At 39.0% G+C, this 22,060-nt stretch overlaps 1 protein-coding gene across 1 annotated transcript; it reads left to right on the top strand.

Moving 5' to 3' along the window:
- Positions 1 to 302: 302 nt before the first annotated feature.
- Positions 303 to 2,141, top strand: LOC134367768 (probable ATP-dependent RNA helicase DDX53; the record flags this gene model as incomplete). The annotated part of the gene is made up of 1 exon (XM_063084476.1): positions 303 to 2,141. A coding segment is annotated over exon 1 (1,839 nt), but the record flags the coding sequence as incomplete, so codon positions are not given.
- Positions 2,142 to 22,060: the final 19,919 nt, after the last annotated feature.

Below are 22,060 nucleotides of genomic sequence, written 5' to 3'. Positions count from 1 at the left end.
CACTCAGGTCACAAAAGTTAGGAAGGCGCTCTCTCAGGGTCCTGTAATTGCTGGCAGGGTCAGCCCCTGAGAGGGAGTGCCTCTTTAAATGTACGTCACAGCCACCTGCTTACATCACACTAGTCCCGGCCCCGTGATTGGTCAGGCATTCAACGCCCCTCCCCTCTGCAGCCTCAAACACTGGTTGCTTAGGTAACAGCCGCTTCAAAGCCTGCAGAGTGGGAGGCTGCAGACCAGACCTTCTCGCATCTCCTGACCGTATGTAGGCCAGAAGCTGGCACCGACACTACCTCTACCCTACAATGTCCCGGGTCCCGGACTGGAAGAGGGCAGAGCGTAGTCCAGGAGCTCCTGGGGCCAGCTGCGATGACAGAGGTGGCAGAGGCAGCAGTTGGAATGGCCCCTCAGGCGGTTTGGGTCCTAGAGCCGCAGGCTCCCATGAACCACCACTCTGCTTTAGACTGGAGAACCACCTGGTTGGCTCAGTCATTGGTCGTGGTGGGTCAAAAATAAAAGACCTACAGCGTTCGACAAACACTAAAATACAGATTAAAAAGGGGGATTGCGAAGCAGTAGTGAAAATTTTTGGCAGCAAAGATATGAAAGCAAAGGCCAAGGCAGCTATAGATACTCTTATTAAAAGACAAGAAAGGTACCGTTCAGAATCGGATGTGGATAATGCTGCGTCCCAACCTCCTGTTGGGAGAGACGTAAGCACAGTTAACGTTGTCAGAGAAGCTCCGCCATTGATGGATTTGGATCGTATTAAGGCAGAAGCCGTGGCGTGGGAAAAAAGAAAGTGGGCAGATTTACCACCAATTAAGAAAGACTTTTACACAGAATCCAAAGCTACAAGCTCCATGTCTAAAGAACAGGTAGACAAGTGGAGGAAAGAAAATTACAACGTAATGTGTGATGACTTGAAAGATGGTGAGAAGCGTCCCATCCCTAATCCAGCTTGTGAATTTGAGGACGCTTTCCGTCCGTACACAGAACTTATGAAAAGCATAACAAGGGCGGGTTTTCAAAAACCAACACCAATTCAGGCACAGGCATGGCCCATTGCCTTAAAAGGAGTAGATCTTATAGGAGTTGCCCAAACTGGCACAGGCAAAACATTGTCCTACTTAATGCCTGGGTTTATTCATCTTGATGGTCAACCGATATCTAGAGAACAAAGGAATGGACCTGGCATGCTAGTCCTCACTCCCACCAGAGAATTAGCTCTTCAGGTGGAAGCTGAATGTTCTAAATATTCATATAAAGGTCTGAAAAGTATTTGTATACATGGTGGTAGAAATAGAGAAGGACAAATTCAAGGCATTACCAAAAGTGTAGATATCATTATTGCAACTCCTGGAAGACTGAATGACCTGCAAATGAATAAGTTTGTTGACCTACGAAGCATAACCTACTTGGTCTTAGATGAGGCAGATAAAATGCTACATCTGGGGCTTGAGCACCAGATTAAGAAAATTTTGTTAGATGTGCGCCCAGATCGGCAGACTGTTATGACAAGTGCAACTTGGCCAGATTCTGTCCGTAGACTTGCACAGTCTTATTTGAAAGAGCCTATGATTGTTTATGTTGGCACTCTGGATCTAGTTGCTGTAAACACAGTGAAGCAAAATATAATCGTTACCACAGAAGCAGAAAAACGAGCTCTTATCCAAGAATTCCTAGAGAATATGTCACCAAAAGACAAAGTCATAGTGTTTGTCAACCGAAAACTTGTTGTTGATGACTTATCAAGTGATTTTGGTATCCAAGGCCTCCCTGTGCAATCACTACATGGTGACAGAGAGCTATGTGATCGAGAGGAAGCATTAGAAGACTTTAAAAGTGGAAAAGTGAAGATATTGATTACAACTGATTTAGTATCCCGAGGACTTGATGTTAACGATATCACACACGTATATAATTATGATTTCCCACAAAACATTGAAGAATATATCCACAGAGTAGGACGTACTGGACGAGCAGGAAAGACTGGAACGTCAATTTCCCTTATCACTCAAGATAATTCAAAGATTGCCAATGAATTGATTCAAATTCTGAAAAGAGCAAATCAGAGTGTCCCAGAAGATCTTGTAGCGATGGCCAAGCGATACAACTTCCATAAACAAAAAAAGGGGACACAGAAAAAAGACCAGGAAAATCTTGAGGAAAACCCAAGAAGAATTATGTTTACATTGAAAAGTTGTACCAGCTACGGGAAGATTTAAGGCATGTTGAACATACACAGTATTCAAGATACATAAGAAAGTTATTGGAAACATACTGGCAGTTTGAAGACATAACTGATTCTTAAATAACTCTAAGCTTTCAATACTGTGTATGTTCTTTAATAAAAAAATGTTTTTAAAATGAGAGCATGAGATACTTTGTGGGGAAAAATTGAATGCTATGTATTGGTAAAATCTTGTTTCTTTAATAGTCTGCCATGTCGATCTGTCTTAAAGACTTGGGAGAAGGCAGTGATGGTGCTTTTCTTGCTTTATAATAGTTGCGCTGAATTGCAGCATACATCGCTTTCATTAAGCTTATTCCAGTCAAAATATTCTCTCCCCAGCACCCCCAATGGTTGGTGCCACAGTAATCCCTAAACATATCTCCACTGTCATTCCTGAATTATTTTTTAGTTCATTAGAAAATAAGTGCTAAATCTTCTAGAAGATTCTACAGTTCTATATTATCTGATAGATGTAACCAAGAGAACACGTGTCTGACTGTCTGGGAATCATATCCTTACGTGAATTCTGTCACTAACCCCTGATTAGAAATTCCAGGGAGGTCACTTGTCTTCTCTAGGTCTCAATTTCTCCACTCATAAAATGGGATGGTTAGATTAAAAAAATTGGGGGTCTCCTTCACCTCTAAAATTTTGTGATATTATAAGTAAAATCGTGTACCCCAACTTTGTATTAACACCTTATAATCTAATCTAGGGAAAATTGCACCCTTGTGTAATAAATTGAACAAAGAAACCCTTTTTAAAGATCAGAAATACTTTCTGCATGTTTAGTAACTTTGTAATGTGACTGGCAGGTTTCTTTTTATTCTTTGCTTTTCTTTTCATCATATTTTGTTTTTAATTTTTGATTCAATTTGTCTTGAAAAGGTCAAAACCACATATACACACACACCAGAGGAAAAATTGAGTGTGAAAGAGAAATATATCATCTACTGGGGAAAATATAAAAAAATCAGATGACACTCTTGCCATAGGAACCCATTTTAGTAAAACTCTAATTTTGTTTATAATTCCATCTCTTATGCCTTACTTAGAAGCAACATACATCTCACAATTGCAAACAATATCGCCACAATGATGCAAAATAAATTCCAAAATTCAGTTTTCATGGAAACGTTGGAATTAGTTAAGACTTAACATTTCTGGCAAAATAAAGAGAAAAATGAATGCAACTGTCTTTTCCCACAGCTTGCTTGCCTTAGTTGTGAACACAAATAAGTCAGAAATTAAGAGGAAAAAAGAGTTAAACACTCTAGGCATAGGTATTTGAGGTTTAAAGTCTGCTTTTAAAGGTTTTATATATAGGCTCAATATCTCCTGATAAAATTAATAGCAATGGTTAACACATTTGAATGACATATACCAGGTGCTTAATCTCATAATTTCTAATATTCATAAGTAACCTACTCAATCATGTCTAAATAACAACAACAACAAAAACTATCACTCAGTGTCTGTGAGTAAGAAAAGTGTGCATTTCTTCTATAAGAAAAGGCTGAAAAGAAGAGCCAGTGTATGGAGAAAGGTAAGTAGAGACAGAAGAACGGTTCTTAACCAGGGGTACTTTGCTACCCAGGAGACCTTTGACAATATCTGAAGACAGTAATGGTTGCTACAACTTTGGGCGGGGGGTGAGGAACTACTGGCATCTAGTGGGTAGAAGTTGCTAAACACCCTGCAATCTATGGACAGTCCCACACAACAAAGAATTATCTGGCCTAAAACAATAGTGCTGAGATGGAGAATCCTTGAGAGACCATAAGAAAAACAAAACAACCAGTTGCATAGTAACCAAGAAGGGGCTCCTTTGGGAACACAGGGGCCTGTTTAGAATAGGGAATGCACAAAGGGCAAAAGCCTTAAGTGCACAGAATGGGAACATTATGTGCTGAAAACAGCACATGCTGGAAACAGCAAAGATGTCCTGATTCATTAGTAGGAAACACTGAGATCATTTTCTGTCCTGTTCACACACTCCTTTCTGTACTTCTTTTAATACTATATTCAGCTTGTTACATGGCCAAGGTCTGGATACTACCACAGAAGATGAGACATGACCGAGCTCAGGGCTGCACCAGCTTTCTCCTTTCTTGCAGGAGTTAGCTTGGTGTAGTCCCTCTGGGCCTCTCATAGCTTTCAAATATTTGGGCTTTGAGTAATCCTTGCATCTCCATCACTGAAAGGATAGTGATAGACTCCAAAGGGAAAAAAAAAAATAGAGGGTTTCTAAGCTATATCTTATGGATTGTATAGAATAAAGCCCTACAAATTTCCTATCTTTGGTATAGTTGTATCAGCGGTCCTCCACCAGAGACAATTTTGTCAATGTCTAGATACAGATTTGGTTGTCACAACTTGGGGTGGTGGTGGTAGCATTGGCATCTCCTGGGTACCACTAAACACCCCACAATGCATAGGAGAGGCTCCCCACAACAGAGAATTATCTGGCCCAAATGTCAGTAGTGCCGTGGTTGAGACACTGTGCAATAAATTCAGCAAAAAGAAACAAGCAACAACAGCAAATCAAACCTAGTTGTAGAGATACTGTATTAGTCTGTTTCTGTTGCTTATAACAAAATATACGGAACTGGGTATTTTATAAAGAAATTGAAATTTATTGCTGACAGTTTCTGAGGCTGGGAAGTCCAAAGTCCAAGGAACATATCTGGTGGTGGTGACAGTGACCCTTCTCATTGCAAGAAGCAGAGAGAGCAGAGATGAACCTCCTCAATCTCCTTTTAAAGCCCTTCAAACCATGCCCCTGACCACAATTATTAATCCATTCACTACAGCATGGTCCTGCAATCTAATCACCTCTTCAAGGCTCCATCTTTAAGTTACCATAATAGGATTTCCCACCCTCTTAACACCATCACAGGGGTGGGGGGATTCAAGGTTTGGGGGGTACAATCAATCCAAGGCAAAACCACGAAGGCACTTCAGGGAGGAAAACAAAAAGAGATTATATATTGTGCACTGTGTAATATAAACCCCCCTGTAAACTTTCCTGTCTTTGTTGCAATCTGTGTTTCTGAACTGGAGTTGATTTTGTCCCCAGTTTGACATTTGGCAATGTCTGGAGACCGTTTTAGTTGTCCCTATCAGGGAGCAGAATTGCTACTGGCATCCAGCAGGCAGAAGTCAGCGATAAACACCCTATAATGCACCAGATAGCACCCTATGACAACTGATCTTTTGGTCTGAAATGTATGGTGTTGAGGTCAAGAAACTGGTTTACTTTGACCAATAAAGTTCTTGTGTGAGCAAATTGTTTCTCAGAAAGTCAAAGAAACACTGAGTTCTGCATCCAAATTGGAAGGGCTTGAAAACAAGGCACTGAACATGCACTGGCACAGGAGTGAAAGTATGAGGATTCAGCTGCCCTCAGAGATTTTCCTATAAGATTCTTAGCATAGTGACTCACATTCAGTAGGTATTCCACAAATGTTAGATCCCTTTCACCCTCACTCTCCCATCACCCATTATACACTGCTTGTTCAGTATTCTGGGCGCTGCTCAGGCTATTCGCCCCGGTCTGGGATGTCCCTTTTCTTTCCTCTCTGCCAAGCCAAATCATAGTCATCATTCTGGGTCCAGCCAAAGTGCCACATTTTCCCTAAGTTCCTGTCTGCTCTCCTTCATTTCAAAACTTCTGTAGCTCTCCTTATCTAACAATAATGTTGACATTTATACTATACTAGTTTGCATTCCGACAGAGACAACTTTGAAAAATTCAAATGAATTAAGAGGAATTGCACAATCAGGTATTTAAATACATTATAAAAGTACAATACTTAAAACATTTTTATCCCATGTGATTGACAAACTGTGAGAGAGAACTGTCCAGAGATAAATCTGTATATAAATAAGGTATGTAATAAAGGTGAAATTTTAAATCAGAAAAGAAAGGAAAGTCTATTCTAAACTAACTAAATAAAATAAATAAATGAAAGTTATGTGATACATGCCAGAACAATTGATTAACAAAATTCTCCTACCATTAAAAAGTAATCCACACTAGATTCTTGCTCTTTATAAAAGAGAAAAGAACTTGAAGCTTACATAGGAAAATAATTTCTGATATCAAAATGGAAAATAATTTTTAAACATAAAAGCAAACACAGAAAATTAATAGGTTTGACAACATAAAAATGAAAATCTTCTTAATGTCAAAAGTACCATCAAAGACACAGGAAACACCAGAATAATAATTTTAAATATATAACACAATCATAGTTATTTATATTTAACATACAGAGCTTTTTACAAAGAAAAAAAAAAGATGAATCCCAAAGTAGAAATTTGGACAGAAATGTAAAAGACAATTCACCAGAAAAGTGAAGAGTAATTGTGTTAAAAAGTGCTTGACTTCTTTAGAGTGAAAGGAATAAAAATTAAACCAATGACATAACTTTTTCTCTGGAAAATTGGGCTAAGATTAGAAAGAAAAAAAAAAACCCTGAAAATACCTAATGCTATAAAACATGCAGGGAAATAAACACCAGTAAATTACAATTTGGCATAATTATATTCCTTGGAAAGATAGTTGAAATTATGGATAAAATCTGTATATGTTTAATAGACTTTGCCCCAGTAATGTTACTTCTAGACATTTACCTTAATAAGATAATCACATATATACCAATATTTATGTACAAGGCTTAAAGTGTTAATTTAAGTAATTTTTTAAAAACCCCGAGGTCCAATGATAGGGCACTAGTTAAATGAATTGCAGCATATCTATTCCTGATTTGGAAGAATAGAAATCATTTTCTTAAAGAAAGTTTAAGGAGTGGAGACCCGTGTGGCACTGGGGCTCACTCTTAGGCCCCAGAGGGAAGTGCCAACAGCTGCAGCAGCCTCTGAGGTGAGCTCAGACCTACATGGCACCAGGGCTCAGTCCTAGGCCCCAGAGGGAAGCGCCCATAGGCCCAGCAAGTGCAGAGGTGAGCCGAGATCCATGTGGTACTGGGAGCTCAGTCTATGGCCACAGATTCTATAACAGGAGTCAAGGTGATGTTATATAGCAACTGCCGCACCTACTGTCACTGCAAGGACAGTTCACCACCACAGTACCAGCCAGGGCCACTCTAAAGGCAACCTGCTGCTCACTTGACTACATAGATATAAGAAGGGTCACTAGTAGAGCCTGAAAATAGAGGAAGAAGTCTTTATCCTCATAGATAACCCCAGAGTAGTAGAAGAAGCAAGTCCTCTACCAGATGACCAAACATCAATGAAAAAATACTAGAACTACAAAAAAACAAGAAGATATGACACCACCAAAGGAATACAGTAATGCTCAAATTTCAGACCCCATAGAACATGGAATCCTTGAAATGTCTGAAAAGGAATTCTGAGCAATGATCTGAAGAAAAATCAAAGAGGTAAAAGAAGACTCAATTAGAGAACACAATGAAACAAGAAAAAATGTCCAGAACACGAAGGAGGAAATTTACAAAGAGATTGATACCTTAAAAAAAGAGTGTAGCAGAACTCCTAGAAATGAAAGACTCAGTCAATAAAATAAAAAACGTAACAGAGAGGTGAGCAGCAGGCTAGAGCAAGCAGAAGAAAGAATTTCAGATATCGAAGGTGGTCTTTTTGAAATAACCCAGGCAGACCAGAAAAAAAAAAAAAGGGAAAGAATTTAAAATATGAAAAAAAATTAAGAGAGATAGCAGACAAACTCAAGTGCTCTAGCATCCAAATTGTGGGTATTTCAGAAGGGCTGGAGAAAGGAAAAGATATTGAAAACTTCAATAACAGAAAACTTCCCAGGTGTAGGGGGAGATGCAGACCTTCAGATCCAGGAAGCTCAAAGGTTGCCAAACAGATTCAATCCAAAATGATCCTCTCTGAGAAACATTATCGTCAAATTTGCAAAGCTCAAAGACAAAGAGAGAATTCTAAAAGCAGCAAGAGAAAAATGACAAGTCACCTATAAGGGAACCCCTGTCAGACTAACAGCAGACTTCTCAACTGAAACCCTACAGGCCAGAAGAAAGTGGAATTATATATTCAAAATACTGAAAGAAAAAAATTGCCAGCCAAGAATTCTTTACCCAGCAAGGCACTCCTTAAGAAATGAGGGAGAAATAGTGCATTTCTCAGAGAAACAAAAATTCTGGGAGTTCACTACTGCACGACTAGGCCTGTAAGAATTTCTCAAGGGTGTCCTGCATCTGGAATCCGAAGAACAATATTCACTATCATGAATATACAAGAAAGAGAAAAACCTGATGTTAAAACAAAAATGCCAGTGAGAAAGAGAAAGAAGCTAAATCATGCCACCTCAAATTTCCAGCTAACACTGAAGAAGAGAAATAAAAGGGGAAGTAATGATCAAAAGATATTTGAATCATCTAAACAAAAAGCAACTAAATGACAGGAATTAAACAATACTTGTCAATAACTACCCTAAATGTGAATGCATTAAACTTCCCATCAAAAGACACAGACTGATTGATTGGATTAAAAAGCTAGACCCAAGTATATGCAGTCTTCAAGAGACCCACCTCATCTGTAGACGCACACAGAGACTAAAGGTGAAGGGATGGAAAAGGATATAACATGCAAATTGAAACCATAAATGAGCAGGAATAGCTATTCTTATATTGGATAAAATAGACTTTAAACCAAAAAACATAAAAAGAGACAGAGAAGGCCACTGTATAATGATAAAAGGATCTATCCAGCTAGAAGACATAACAAGCATAAATATGTATGCACTGAATATGGGAGCACTCAGATGCATAAAGCAAACACTCTTAGACCTAAAGAAAGAAATAGGACCTAATACATTAATAGTGGGTGACCTGAACACCCCTCTCCCAGTATAGGACAGATCTTCCAGGCAACAAATCAACAAAGAGACACCGAATTTAAACTACACCTTAAACCAACCAGACCTGTCAGATATATACAGAACTTTTCACCCAACAACCAAAGAATATACTTTCTTCTCATCAGCACATGGAACATTCTCCAGGATAGACCACATATTAGGCCACAAATCTAGTCTCAGCAAATTTAAATAAATTGAAACATCCCAAGTATCTTTTCAGACCATAACAGACTAAAACTGGAAATTAATAACAAGCAAGACTCTGGAAACTATATAAATAGATGGAAACTAAACAATAGGCTCCTGAATGACCTATGGATCCAAGAAGAAATCAAACAGGAAATCAAAAAATTTCTTGAAACTGATGAAAATAAAGACACATCATACCAAAACCTGTGGGATACTACAAAAGCAATACTCAGAGGGAAATTTATTGCAATAAATGCTTACATCAAAAGAATGTAAAGACTTCAAATAAATGACCTAACCCTATACCTCAAAGAACTAGAAAAACAGCAACAATCTAATCCTAAAGGTAGTAGACAGAGAGAAATAATTAAGTTCAGAGCAGTACTAAATGAAATAGAGACCCAAAAAGCAATGGAAAAGATCAACAAAACAAAAAGTTTATTTTTTCAGAAGATAAATAAAATAGACAAACCATTAGCTAGGTTAACAAAATAAATAAATAAATAAATAAATAAAAGAAGAGAGAAGACCCAAATAACAAAAATTACAAATGAAAAGGGGGACATTACAACCAATAGCACAGGAATATGAAGAATCATTAGAGAATATTATAAACAACTGTATGACAACAAAAATGAAAACCTGGAAAATATGGATAAGTTTCTGGACACATACAAACTACCCAGACCAAATCAAGAAGATATAGAAAACCTGAACAGACCGACAACAAACAACGAGATTGAAGAGGTAATCAACAATATTCCAACAGAGAAAGGCCTCCAGGTCTGGGTGGCTTTACAGCTGAATTAATACCAATTCTCCTAAAACTATTCCAAAAAACTGAAACAGAAGCCACTCTCCCAAACTCATTCGATGAGGCCAACATAACTTTGATACCAAAACCAGATAAAGAAACCAAAAAAAGAAAATAACAGGCCAATATCTTTGATGAACATAGACGCAAAATTCCTCAATAAAATATTAGCAATCAGAATACAGAAACACACTAAAAAAATTAAAAACCATGATCAAATAGGATTCATCCCAGGGATGCAAGGATGGTTCAACATATGAAAGTCAACACATTCAACAAACATCATGTTTGATGTTGATACATCACATCAGCAAACTCAAGGATAAAAACCATATGATTATCTCAATAGATGCTGAAAAAACATTTGACAAAACTCAATATGCCTTCGTGAGAAAGACTCTCGACCAATTAGGTATAGAAGGAATGTATCTCAACACAATAAAAGCCATCTATGACAAGCCCACTGCCAGTATCATTCTGAATGGGGAAAAACTGAAGGCTTTTTTGTTAAGAACAGGAACAAGACAAGGATACCCACTCATACCACCTCTGGTACTAGCCAGAGCAATCAGGCAAGAGAAAGAAATAAAGGGCATCCAGATTGGAAAAGATGAAGTCAAACTGTCCCTATTTGCAGATGACACGATCCCATATATAGAAACATCTAAAGACTCTATCAAAAACCACTTAGAGCTGGCTAATAATTTCAGTAATGTTGCAGGATACAAAATAAATCCCTCAAATCAGTTGCATTTATATTCTCCAATAATGAACTAACAGAAAGAGAAATCAAGAAAGTAAGCCAAATTTCAATTGTCACAAAAAAATAAAATACCTAGGAACCAATTTAACCAAGGAGGTGAAAGATCTCTACAATGAGAACTACAAGCCACTACTGAAAGGAATTAAAGAAGACACAAAAAGATGGAAAGATATTCCATGCTCCTGGATTGGAAGAATTAACATTGTAAAAAGGTCTATATTACCCAGAGCAATCTACAGATTCAATGCAACCCCCATCAAAATACCAATGACATTCTTCACAGAAATGGAAAAACAATCTTAACATTCATATGGAATCACAAAAGACCCTGAATAGCCAAAGGAATCCTGAGCAAATAAATAAATAATTAATTAATTAAAGCTGGAGGCATAATACTACCTGACTTCAAATTATACTACAAAGCTATAGTAACCAAAACAGCAAGTACTAGCATAAAAAAATAGACAGGCAGACCAGTGGAGTAGAATAGAGAACCCAGAAATCACCCCTCAGGCTTACAGCCATCTGATATTTGACAAGGACAACAAAAACCTACATTGAGGAAAAGACTGCCTCTTCAATAAGTGGTGCTGGGAAAATTGGATATCCACATGCAGAAGAATAAAACCAGACATGCGTCTCTTACCATATACTAAAACAACTCAAAATGGATTAAAGACTTAAGTATAAGACCTGAAAATGTAAAAATACTAAGGGAAAATATTGGTGAATCACTTCAGCAATTCTTTCTGGGCACAGGCTTTATGAACATGAGCATGAAAGCACAAGCAGCCAAGGAAAAAGTAAACAAATGGGACTATATCAAACTAAAAAGCTTCTGCACAGCAAAGGAAACAATCAACAGAGTGAAACAATGACCTACAGATTGGGAGAAAATTTTTGCTAACTATGCATCTGACAAGGGATTAATTTCCATGATATACAAGGAACTCAAGCAATTACACAGCAAAGAACCAAATAACCCAATTAAAAAATGGGTGAAGGAACTGAATATACATTCTTCAAAGGAAGACATACAAAAGGTCAACAGGTACATGAGAAAATGCTCAACATCACTAGTCATCAGGGAAATGCAAATTAAAACCGCATTGCAGTACCACCTCACTCCAGTTAAACTGGCTATAGCCAAAAAGATGGAGAATAACAAATGCTCATGAGGATGTGGAGAGAAGGGAACACTCCACACTGTTGGTGGGACTGTAAATTAGTACAACCACTATGGAAAACAGCATCGAGCTTTCTCGACAACTACAGATTGATCTTCCATATGATCCAGCAATCCCACTTCTGGGTATATACCAGAGGAATGGAAATCATCATGTCGAAGAGATACCTGCACGCCCATGTTCATTGCAGCTCTGTTCACAATAGCCAAGATATGGAACCAACCTAAATGTACATTGATGGATAATTGGATAAGGAAAATGTGGTATATATATACTATAGAATAACACTCTGCCATAAAAGAATGAAATCCTTCCATTTGCAACAACACAGATGAGCTTGGAGAAATATGTTGAGTGAAATAAGCAAAGCACAGAGGGATAAATACCACATGTACTCACTCATAAGTGGTTGCTAAGAGAGAAAGAAGGAACCAAAGAAAGATCACAGTGGTGTGTTGGACTTGCAGAGGGAGAGAACGTACCTAGGGATACAAAGTGGAGTGGAGGAAAGGGAGTTGGGTAGTGAAGTCGGGGATAATTGGGTGGGGGACATTGGGTATAATCGCAATTTGTACTAATGGGCATGCTGCCAGTATGGATCTAGCCATTACATTTTGGGCACGAGTAGTGACAGTCAGCTTTGTATCTCATGAATATTCATAATCAATGAAAAATGTACTGTGCAACCACAACAAAAGAAAAGCAAAAAGAATGTTTAATAGCATAAGGGAAAACAGATTATAAAATGACCTTGATTATTTTTAGAAAATTACATTGGCTTCAGTACTATGTTGAATAGGAGTGGTAAGAATGGAAATCCTTGTCTTGTTCCTGTTCTTAAAGGAAAAGCTTTCTGCATTTCCAGATTCATGATGACATTGGCACTAGGTTTGTCATATATGACTTTTATTGTGTTGAGATACTTTATTTCTTACCTAATTTGTTGAAAGCCTTTATTATGAAGGGATGTTGAATTTTGTGAAATGCTTTTTCTGCATCTGTTGAGATAATAATATGGTTTTTGTTGATTTGCACATGTTGAATCCCACTTGATCATAATCCCACTTGATCATAATCCCACTTGATCATGAATCCCACTTGATCAAGGTGTATAATCTTTCTGATGTGCTGTTATATTCTGTTTGCTAATGTCTTGTTGATAGTTTTTGTATCTATGTTCATCAAGGATATAAGCCTGTAGCTTTTTTGTTGTTGTTATGTCTCTGTCTGATTTGGGTATTATGGTGATGCTGGCCTCACAGAATGAGTTTGGGAGAACGGTCTTTGTTTCAATTTTTTGGAATAGTTTAAGGAGAATCGGTGTTAATTCCTCTCTAAAGGTTTGGTAGAATCCAGCAGTGAAGCCATCTGGTCCTGGGCTTCTCTTTGTTGGGAGAGTGTTGATTATTGCTTCAATCTCATTGCTCATTACTTACTGGTCTGTTCAATTTTAGTACTTCTTCTTGCTTCAGTATTGGTAGTTTATATGTGTCCAGAAATTTATCCATTTCCTCCAGATTTTCTTTTTTTTTTCTTTATTTTATTTTATTTTATTTTTTTAAATTTTATTTTGTCGATATACATTGTAGCTGATTATTGCTCCCCATCACCAAAACCTCCCTCCCTTCTCCCTCCCCCCTCCCCCCAAACAAAGTCCTTTCTGTTTGCTTGTCATATCAACTTCAAATAATTGTGGTTGTTATAACTTCTTCCCCCCCCCCCGGTTTGTGTGTATGTGTGTGTGTGTGTGTGTGTGTGTGTGTGTGTGTGTGTGTGTGTGTGTGTGTGTGTGAATTTATTTATTAATTTTTAGCTCCCACCAATAAGTGAGAACATGTGGTATTTCTCTTTCTGTGCCTGACTTGTTTCACTTAATATAATTCTCTCAAGGTCCATCCATGTTGTGGCAAATGGCAGTATTTCATTCGTTTTTATAGCTGAGTAGTATTCCATTGTGTAGATGTACCACATTTTCCGTATCCACTCATCTGATGATGGGCATTTGGGCTGGTTCCAACTCTTGGCTATTGTAAAGAGTGCTGCGGTCAACATTGGGGAACAGGTATAACTTCGACTTGATGATTTCCATTCCTCTGGGTATATTCCCAACAGTGGGATAGCTGGGTCGTATGGTAGATCTATCTGCAATTGTTTGAGGAATCTCCATACCACTTTCCATAGAGGCTGCACCATTTTGCAGTCCCACCAACAATGTATGAGAGTTCCTTTTTCTCCGCAGCGTCTTTTGTATTTTAGCCATCCTAACTGGGGTTAGATGGTATCTCAATGTGGTTTTGATTTGCATTTCCCGGATGCTGAGTGATGTTGAGCATTTTTTCATATGTCTGTTGGCCATTTGTATATCTTCCTTAGAGAAATGCCTACTTAGCTCTTTTGCCCATTTTTTAATTGGGTTGCTTGTTTTCTTCTTGTAAAGTTGTTTGAGTTCCTTATATATTCTGGATATTAATCCTTTGTCAGATGTATATTTTGCAAATATTTTCTCCCACTCTGTTGGTTGTCTTTTAACTCTGTTAATTGTTTCTTTTGCTGTGCAGAAGCTTTTTAGTTTGATATAATCCCATTTGTTTATTTTTCCTTTGGTTGCCCGTGCTTTTGGGGTCGTATTCATGAAGTCTGTGCCCAGTCCTATTTCCTGAAGTGTTTCTCCTATGTTTTCTTTAAGAAGTTTTATTGTTTCAGGGTGTATATTTAAATCCTTAATCCATTTTGAGTTGATTTTAGTATACGGTGAGAGGTATGGATCTAGTTTCATTCTCCTGCATATGGATATCCAGTTCTCCCAGCACCATTTGCTGAAGAGGCAGTCCCTTCCCCAGTGAATAGGCTTGGTGCCTTTGTCAAAGATCAGATGGCAGTAAGTGTGTGGGTTGATTTCTGGATTCTCTATTGTATTCCATTGGTCAGTGTGTCTGTTTTTATGCCAGTACCAAACTGTTTTGGTTATTATAGCTTTGTAATATAGCTTAAAGTCAGGTAGTGTTATGCTTCCAACTTTATTTTTTTTGCTGAGCATTGCTTTGGCTATGCGTGGTCTTTTAGTGTTCCATAGAAATGTCTGGAGAGTTCTTTCCATTTCTGACAAAATTGTCTTTGGAATTTTGATGGGGATTGCATTGAATTTGTATATCACTTTGGGTAGTATGCACATTTTCACTATGTTGATTCTTCCAATCCAAGAGCATGGGATATCTTTCCATCTTCTTGTATCCTCTCTAATTTCTCTCAGCAGTGGTTTGTAGTTCTCATTATAGAGATTTTTCACCTCCTTGGTTAACTCAATTCCTAAGTATTTTATTTTTTTGGTGGCTATTGTAAATGGGCAGGCTTTCTTGATTTCTCCTTCTGCATGTTCACTATTGGAGAAAAGAAATGCTACTGATTTTTGTGTGTTGATTTTGTATCCTGCTACTGTGCTGAAATCATGTATCAATTCCAACAGTTTTTTTGTAGAGGTTTAAGGCTGTTCGATATATAGGATCATGTCATCTGCAAACAGGGACAGTTTGACTTCATCTTTTCCAATCTGGATGCCCTTTATTTCCTTCTCTTCTCTGATTGCTCTGGCTAGTACTTCCAACACTATGTTGAATAGGAGTGGTGAGAGTGGGCATCCTTGTCTAGTTCCTGTTCTTAAAGGAAAAGCTTTCAACTTTTCCCCATTCAGGATGATATTGGCAGTGGGTTGGGCATATATGGCTTTAATTATGTTGAGATACTTTCTTTCCCTCTATACCTAACTTATAGAGGGTCTTCGTCAAGAATGAGTGCTGAACTTTATCAAATGCTTTTTCAGCATCTATAGAGATGATCACATGGTCCTTGTGTTTGAGTTTATTCATATGGTGTATCACATTTATTGATTTGCGTAGGTTGAACCAACCTTGCATCCCTGGGATGAATCCCACTTGATCGTGATGAATAATTTTTCGTATGTGTTGCTGTATTCTGTTTGCTAGTATTTTAGTGAGGATTTTTGCATCTATATTCATCAAGGATATCGGCCTGTAGTTTTCTTTTTTGGTTATATCTTTACCTGGTTTTGGTATCAGGATGATGTTTGCTTCATAGAATGAGTTTGGGAGATTTGCGTCCGTTTCAATCTTTTGGAATAGTTTGTAAAGAATCGGTGTCAATTCCTGTTTGAATGTTTGGTAAAATTCTGCTGTGAATCCATCTGGTCCTGGGCTTTTCTTTGTTGGGAGCCTTCTGATAACAGCTTCAATCTCCTTTATTGTTATTGGTCTGTTCAAATTTTCTACGTCTTCACGGTTCAGTTTTGGGAGCTTGTGTGTGTCTAGAAATTTATCCATTTCCTCCAGATTTTCAAATTTGTTGGCGTCTAGTTGTTTATAGTAGTCGCGAATGATTCCTTGTATTTCAGATGAATTAGTTGTAATATCGCCTTTTTCATTTCTAATTTTTGTTATTTGAGTCTTCTCTCTTCTTTTTTTTGTTAGCCATGCTAATGGTTTGTCAATTTTATTTATCTTTTCAAAAAACCAACTTTTTGATTCGTTGATCTTTTGAATGGTTTTTTGGTTTTCAATTTCATTCAGTTCTGCTCTGATCTTAATGATTTCTTTCCGTCTGCTAACTTTAGGTTTGGATTGTTCTTGTTTTTCTAGTTCTTTAAGGTGAAGTGTTAGTTTGTTCACTTGCCATCTTTCTATTCTTCTGAAGTGAGCGTTTAATGCAATAAATTTTCCCCTCAATACTGCTTTTGCAGTATCCCACAGGTTTTGGTATGATGTATCATTGTTTTCATTAGTTTCAATAAATTTTTTGATTTCCTGCTTGATTTCTTCTTGGACCCATATGTCATTAAGTAGAATGCTGTTTAATTTCCATGTGTTTGTATAGTTTCCAGAGTTTCGTTTGTTATTAATTTCTAGTTTTAATCCATTGTGGTCTGAGAAGATACATGGGATAATTCCAATTTCTTTTGAATTTATTGAGACTTGATTTGTGACCTAATACGTGATCTATCCTGGAGAATGATCCATGTGCTGATGAGAAGAATGAATATTCTGAGATGGTTGGGTGGAATGTTCTGTAGATATCTGCCAATTCCAATTGGTCTAGAGTCTTGTTTAGATCTTGTGTTTCTCTACTGATTCTTTGCCTAGATGATCTGTCTAATATTGACAGTGGGGTGTTCAGGTCCCCTGCTATTATGGTATTAGTGTCTATTTCCTTCTTTATGTCTAATAGAGTTTGTTTTATAAATCTGGCTGCTCCAACATTGGGTGCGTACATATTTATGATTGTTATGTCTTCTTGATGGATCAGTCCTTTTATCATTAAGTAGTGTCCCTCATTGTCTCTTTTTATGGTTTTTACTTTAAAGTCTATTTTGTCAGATATAAGAATAGCTACTCCAGCTCGTTTTTCTTTTCTGTTTGCATGGTAAATCTTTTTCCAACCTTTCACTCTTAGTCTGTGTGAATCTTTATGGGTGAGGTGGGTCTCCTGTAGGCAGCATATAGTTGGGTCCTGCTTTTTGATCCAGTCAGCCAGTCTGTGTCTTTTGATTGGGGAATTTAAGCCTTTTACATTAAGAGTTGTTATCGAAAGGTGTTGATATATTCCTAGCATTTTATTGGTTGTTTGGTTGTCTTAGGTGTCTTTTGTTCCTTGCTTTCTGATTTACTGTTTCCTTTCTTTGTTTGGTGGTTCCTTAGGTTGTAGATAGTGTTTTTGTTAGCTTGTTTTCTCTTCATGAATGCCATTTTTATTATACTAGCAGGTTTAGAATTTTTCTTGGGTTTTAATGGCAGAGGTAGTTATTTTTTAGGAACCAAACCCAGTACTCCCTTGAGGATTTCTTGTAGGGGTGGTCGTGTGGTAGTGAAATCCCGCAGTTTTTGTTTGTCTGAGAAATATACTATTTGCCCCTCATTTCGGAAGGATAGCCTTGCAGGGTAGAGTATTCTTGGCTGGCAATCTTTGTCTTTTAGTATTTTGAAAATATCATCCCATTCCTTTCTAGATTTTAGGGTTTGTGATGAAAAGTCTGATGTTAGCTGATTGGGGCTCCCTTATAGGTGATTTGACGCTTCTCTCTTGCAGCTTTTAAGATTCTCTCTTTGTCTCTGAGTTTTGCCAATTTGACTATGACATGTCTTGGAGAAGGTCTTTTTGGGTTGAATACATTTGGAGATCGTTGAGCTTCCTGGATCTGAAGATCTGTGATTTTTCCTATACCTGGGAAGTTTTCTGCCACTATTTTGTTGAATATGTTTTCAATGGAATCTCCATTTTCCTCCCCTTCTGGAATACCCATGACTCGGATATTTGATCGCTTATGGTTGTCTGATATCTCTCTCAGATTTTCTTCCATGTCCTTGATTCTTTTTTCTTTCTTTTTGTCTGCTTGTGTTATTTCAAACAGCCCATCTTCAAGTTCAGAGTTTCTCTCTTCAACTTTGACAAGCCTGCTGGTTAAACTCTCCGTTGTGTTTTTTATTTCGCTGAATAACTTCTTCAGTTCTGCAAGTTCTGCTACATTTTTTTTCAGGACATTGATTTCCTTGTATATTTCCTCTTTCAGATCCTGTATACTTTTCCTCATTTCATCATGATGTCTAGCTGAGTTTTCTTGTAGCTCATTCAGTTTCCTTAGAATTATCACTCGAAATTCCTTGTCAGTTATTTCAAGGGCTTCTTGTTCTATAGGATCTAGAGTTTGAGATTTATTAACTTTTGGTGGTGTACTTTCTTGATTTTTTGTATTTCTGGTATCTTTTTTTTGGTGTTTATTCATTGTGGCAGGGGGTTTCACAGTCCACCGGTTTGAGACTAATGACTAACTAGGATTTTGCTGTGGTTGCCAATTTGGTATGGCTCCCTCCGTGACTGCTCAGTTGGCCTCTAGTGCCTTGTGTGTGTGGTTGCCTCGGGTCTTGGGCTTTTCCGGGGAGCCACCTTTCTGGTCAGCTTGGACTCTGCTGGGCTGGTGGATCATGTAACACAGGGTGTGTGATCTCTGTTGAGCTTTCACTTCCTGTGCAGGACTTCACCCTGTTCCGTGTGCTCTGGCCCAGGCTGTTAGATCGTGCAGTGGTGACCCCACCGGGTATGTGGTTTCTGTCGAGTCTCTGCCTCCCTGGCCGCACGTCTCCCCACTCTGTGCGCATTGTGCTGGGCTGGGGCGTGTCTTCTGCAACCCTCGTCTGTCAGCTGGGCCTTCAAGACCCTGCTCAGCACCGCCTCGCCCAGGAAGTGTACCAGGTTTCTGCTAGGCACAGACGACCGGTCTCTCTGGGTGCCTTTGTAGCATTGTGTAGATCTTTCTCGGGTCTTGTTCACCTTTGTATCCCCCCCCGGTATAAGCCGAGTCTAGCGCCCGCCTGCAGCCTGCTCTCTGGCAGGTTCAAGCGGACCTGGGAACTCTTCTACCACACTATTCCCAACCAGAAATTCATTAGGCATTTTTCCAAACTGGTGGCCGCAGAGATGGTATCTGCCTCCCAGTAACAGGAAGTTTACCGGGCGCCGGAGTCCAGGGTGTGGTGGAGTGACAGTCGGCCCGCCCGTACTTCCTTGCCCTCCCAACACTGGCCGGGGACGCCCCACGGCACCAGCCCCACCAGAGAACTGCAGAGGAAGAGGGAGAGGAGGCCGGCCCGCAGGCTCCGGTAAGCCCCGCGCCAGGCCAAGCAAGTGGGAGGGCTCAGTGATGGCCGAGCTGGGCGGAGCTGCCCGCACCTGGGAAAATGGAGGCAGCACCGGGGCGGTGAGTGGCCTGGTGATGCAGGCGGGAGCCACGTGGGCATCCACCCCCCGAACAGATCTGTGCCAGGGATCACTCACAGTGCTGTGCCAGGTCGAGCGCTCACTCTGTCTCTGGTTTGCCGTCTTCCGTGTTCTCGGCAGCTGCCGCCTCGGGCTGTTCAGTCGCGGCGCGGCTCGGGCGCTCCCAGGAATCTTCTTTAATGCCGGCCTGAAACCTCGAATCCTGAATAGGGCAGTTGGCCGCCTTCAGCGCGGCCCCGGCCTCCGGGGTCCTGTCTGCATCCACAGCAGCCCTGGCGCCGTGTTCCCTGTTTCGAGACTCGCTTTTGCAGCTAAGAAACAGTTCTATTCCTGCTCCACACTTCAAAGCTGTTGCCTGTAAATGAGGCAGCCTCTCCTGCCGGGGGCAAAGTGGCGTTCAGCCCCCACGACCGGCCAGCAGCTGCAGTCCTCCCTTAAGAGATGGCAAGAGGAAGGTCCACAAGTTTCCTGGCTGCCTGAGGCCCAGTGGCCGCCTTTTCCACCTCAGCTACTCCACGCCAGCTGCCGCAGCCGCCGCCATCTTGAAACCCCCTGGGTTTATTTCTTCCCTCCAGATTTTCAAATTTGTTGGCACATATTTGTTTATAACAATCTCTAACTCTTCTCTGTATTTCCGTGGTATTGGTCATAATGTCTCATTTTTCATTTCTGATTTTTGGTATTTGGATCTCCTCTCTTCTTTTTTTAGTTAGTCTGGCCAATGACTTGTCTATTTTGTGTTTCTTTTCAAAAAAACACAACCTTTTGTTTCGTTGATTTTTTTGTACCATTCTTTTGGTCTCTATTTCATTTAGTTCTTCTCTGATTTTAATTACTTGTTTCTGTCTACTGCTTTTGGGATTAGATTGTTCTTGTTTTTCTAGTTCTTTGACATTTAAAGTTAGGTTGTTTATTTCTATTCTTTTGAATCAAGCACTTATTGCAATAAACTTCCCTCTTAGTACTGCTTTTGCAGTTTCCCATAGGTTTGGGTAAGTTGTGCTTGTGTTTTCATTTGTTTCAAGAATTTGTTTTGATTTCCTGCTCTATTTCTTCTTTGACTCATTGGTCATTCAAGAGCATGTTGTTTCATTTCTATAAGTTTGTATAGTTTCCAAAGTTTTGTTTGTTGGTAATTTCTAATTTTATTCTCATATATATACATATATTCACCATATATCAAAATCAACTCAAAATGGATTAAAGACTTAAGTATTAGACCTGAAACCATAAAACTCCTAAAATAAGACAGAGAGGAAACACTTGAGGATGTAGGTCTGGACAAAGACTTTGTGAAAAAGATCTCAAAAGTACAAGCAACCAAAGAAAAGATAAACAAATGGGTTTATATCAAACTAAAAAACTCCTCCTGTACAGCAAAGGAAACAATCAACAGAGTGAAATCACAACCTACAGAATGGGAGAAAATATTTCCAAATTATACATCTGACAAAGGATTAATATCCAGAATATACAAGGAACTCAACAGTATACAAGAACTTAACAGGAAAACAAACAAACAAAAAAATCCAATTAAAATATGGGCAAAGGAGCTGAATAGGCATTTCTCAAAGGAAGACATACAAATGGCCAACAGGTACATGAAAAAATGCTCAACATCACTGAAATGTAAATCAAAATCACATTGAGATATCCTTTCACCCCAGTTAGGCAGGCTATTATCAAAATGACAGAGAATACCAAATGTCGGCTAGGATATGGAGAAAGCGGAATGCCCCTACAGTGCTGGTGGAACTGTAAATTAGTACAGCCACTATGGAAAACAGTATGGAGGTTATTCAAACAGCTACAGATAAAACTATCCTATGATCCAGCAATGCCACTACTGAGTGTATACCCAAAAGAATGGAAATCATCATGTCAAAGGGATGCCTGCTCTCCCTTGTTCATCGCAGCTCTATTTATAATAGACAAGATATGGAACCAACCTAAATGTCCATCAGCAGATGACTGGATGGGAAAATGGGGTATACACAATAGAATACTACTCAGCCATAAAAAAGAATGAAATTTTGCCATTCACAGCAACATGAATGAGCTTAAAGAAAAATGTTAAGTGAAATGAGACAGGCACAGAAAGAGAAATACTGCAAGTCCTTACTCATAAGCTGGAGGGAGGGTGGGAGGAGAGAAGGCAGGAAGGCTTCCCTGAACTTTCCCCCAAGGCCACATTGGGTTTTCTTTCCCCTGAAAGTTTAACATCCTT

Source organism: Cynocephalus volans, chromosome X, assembly GCF_027409185.1.
Source record: "Cynocephalus volans isolate mCynVol1 chromosome X, mCynVol1.pri, whole genome shotgun sequence".
In the NCBI taxonomy this organism is placed as follows: Eukaryota; Metazoa; Chordata; class Mammalia; order Dermoptera; family Cynocephalidae; genus Cynocephalus; species Cynocephalus volans.
The sequence above is the reverse complement of the archived record's forward strand: the minus strand, read 5'-3'. Positions and strand labels throughout refer to the sequence as shown.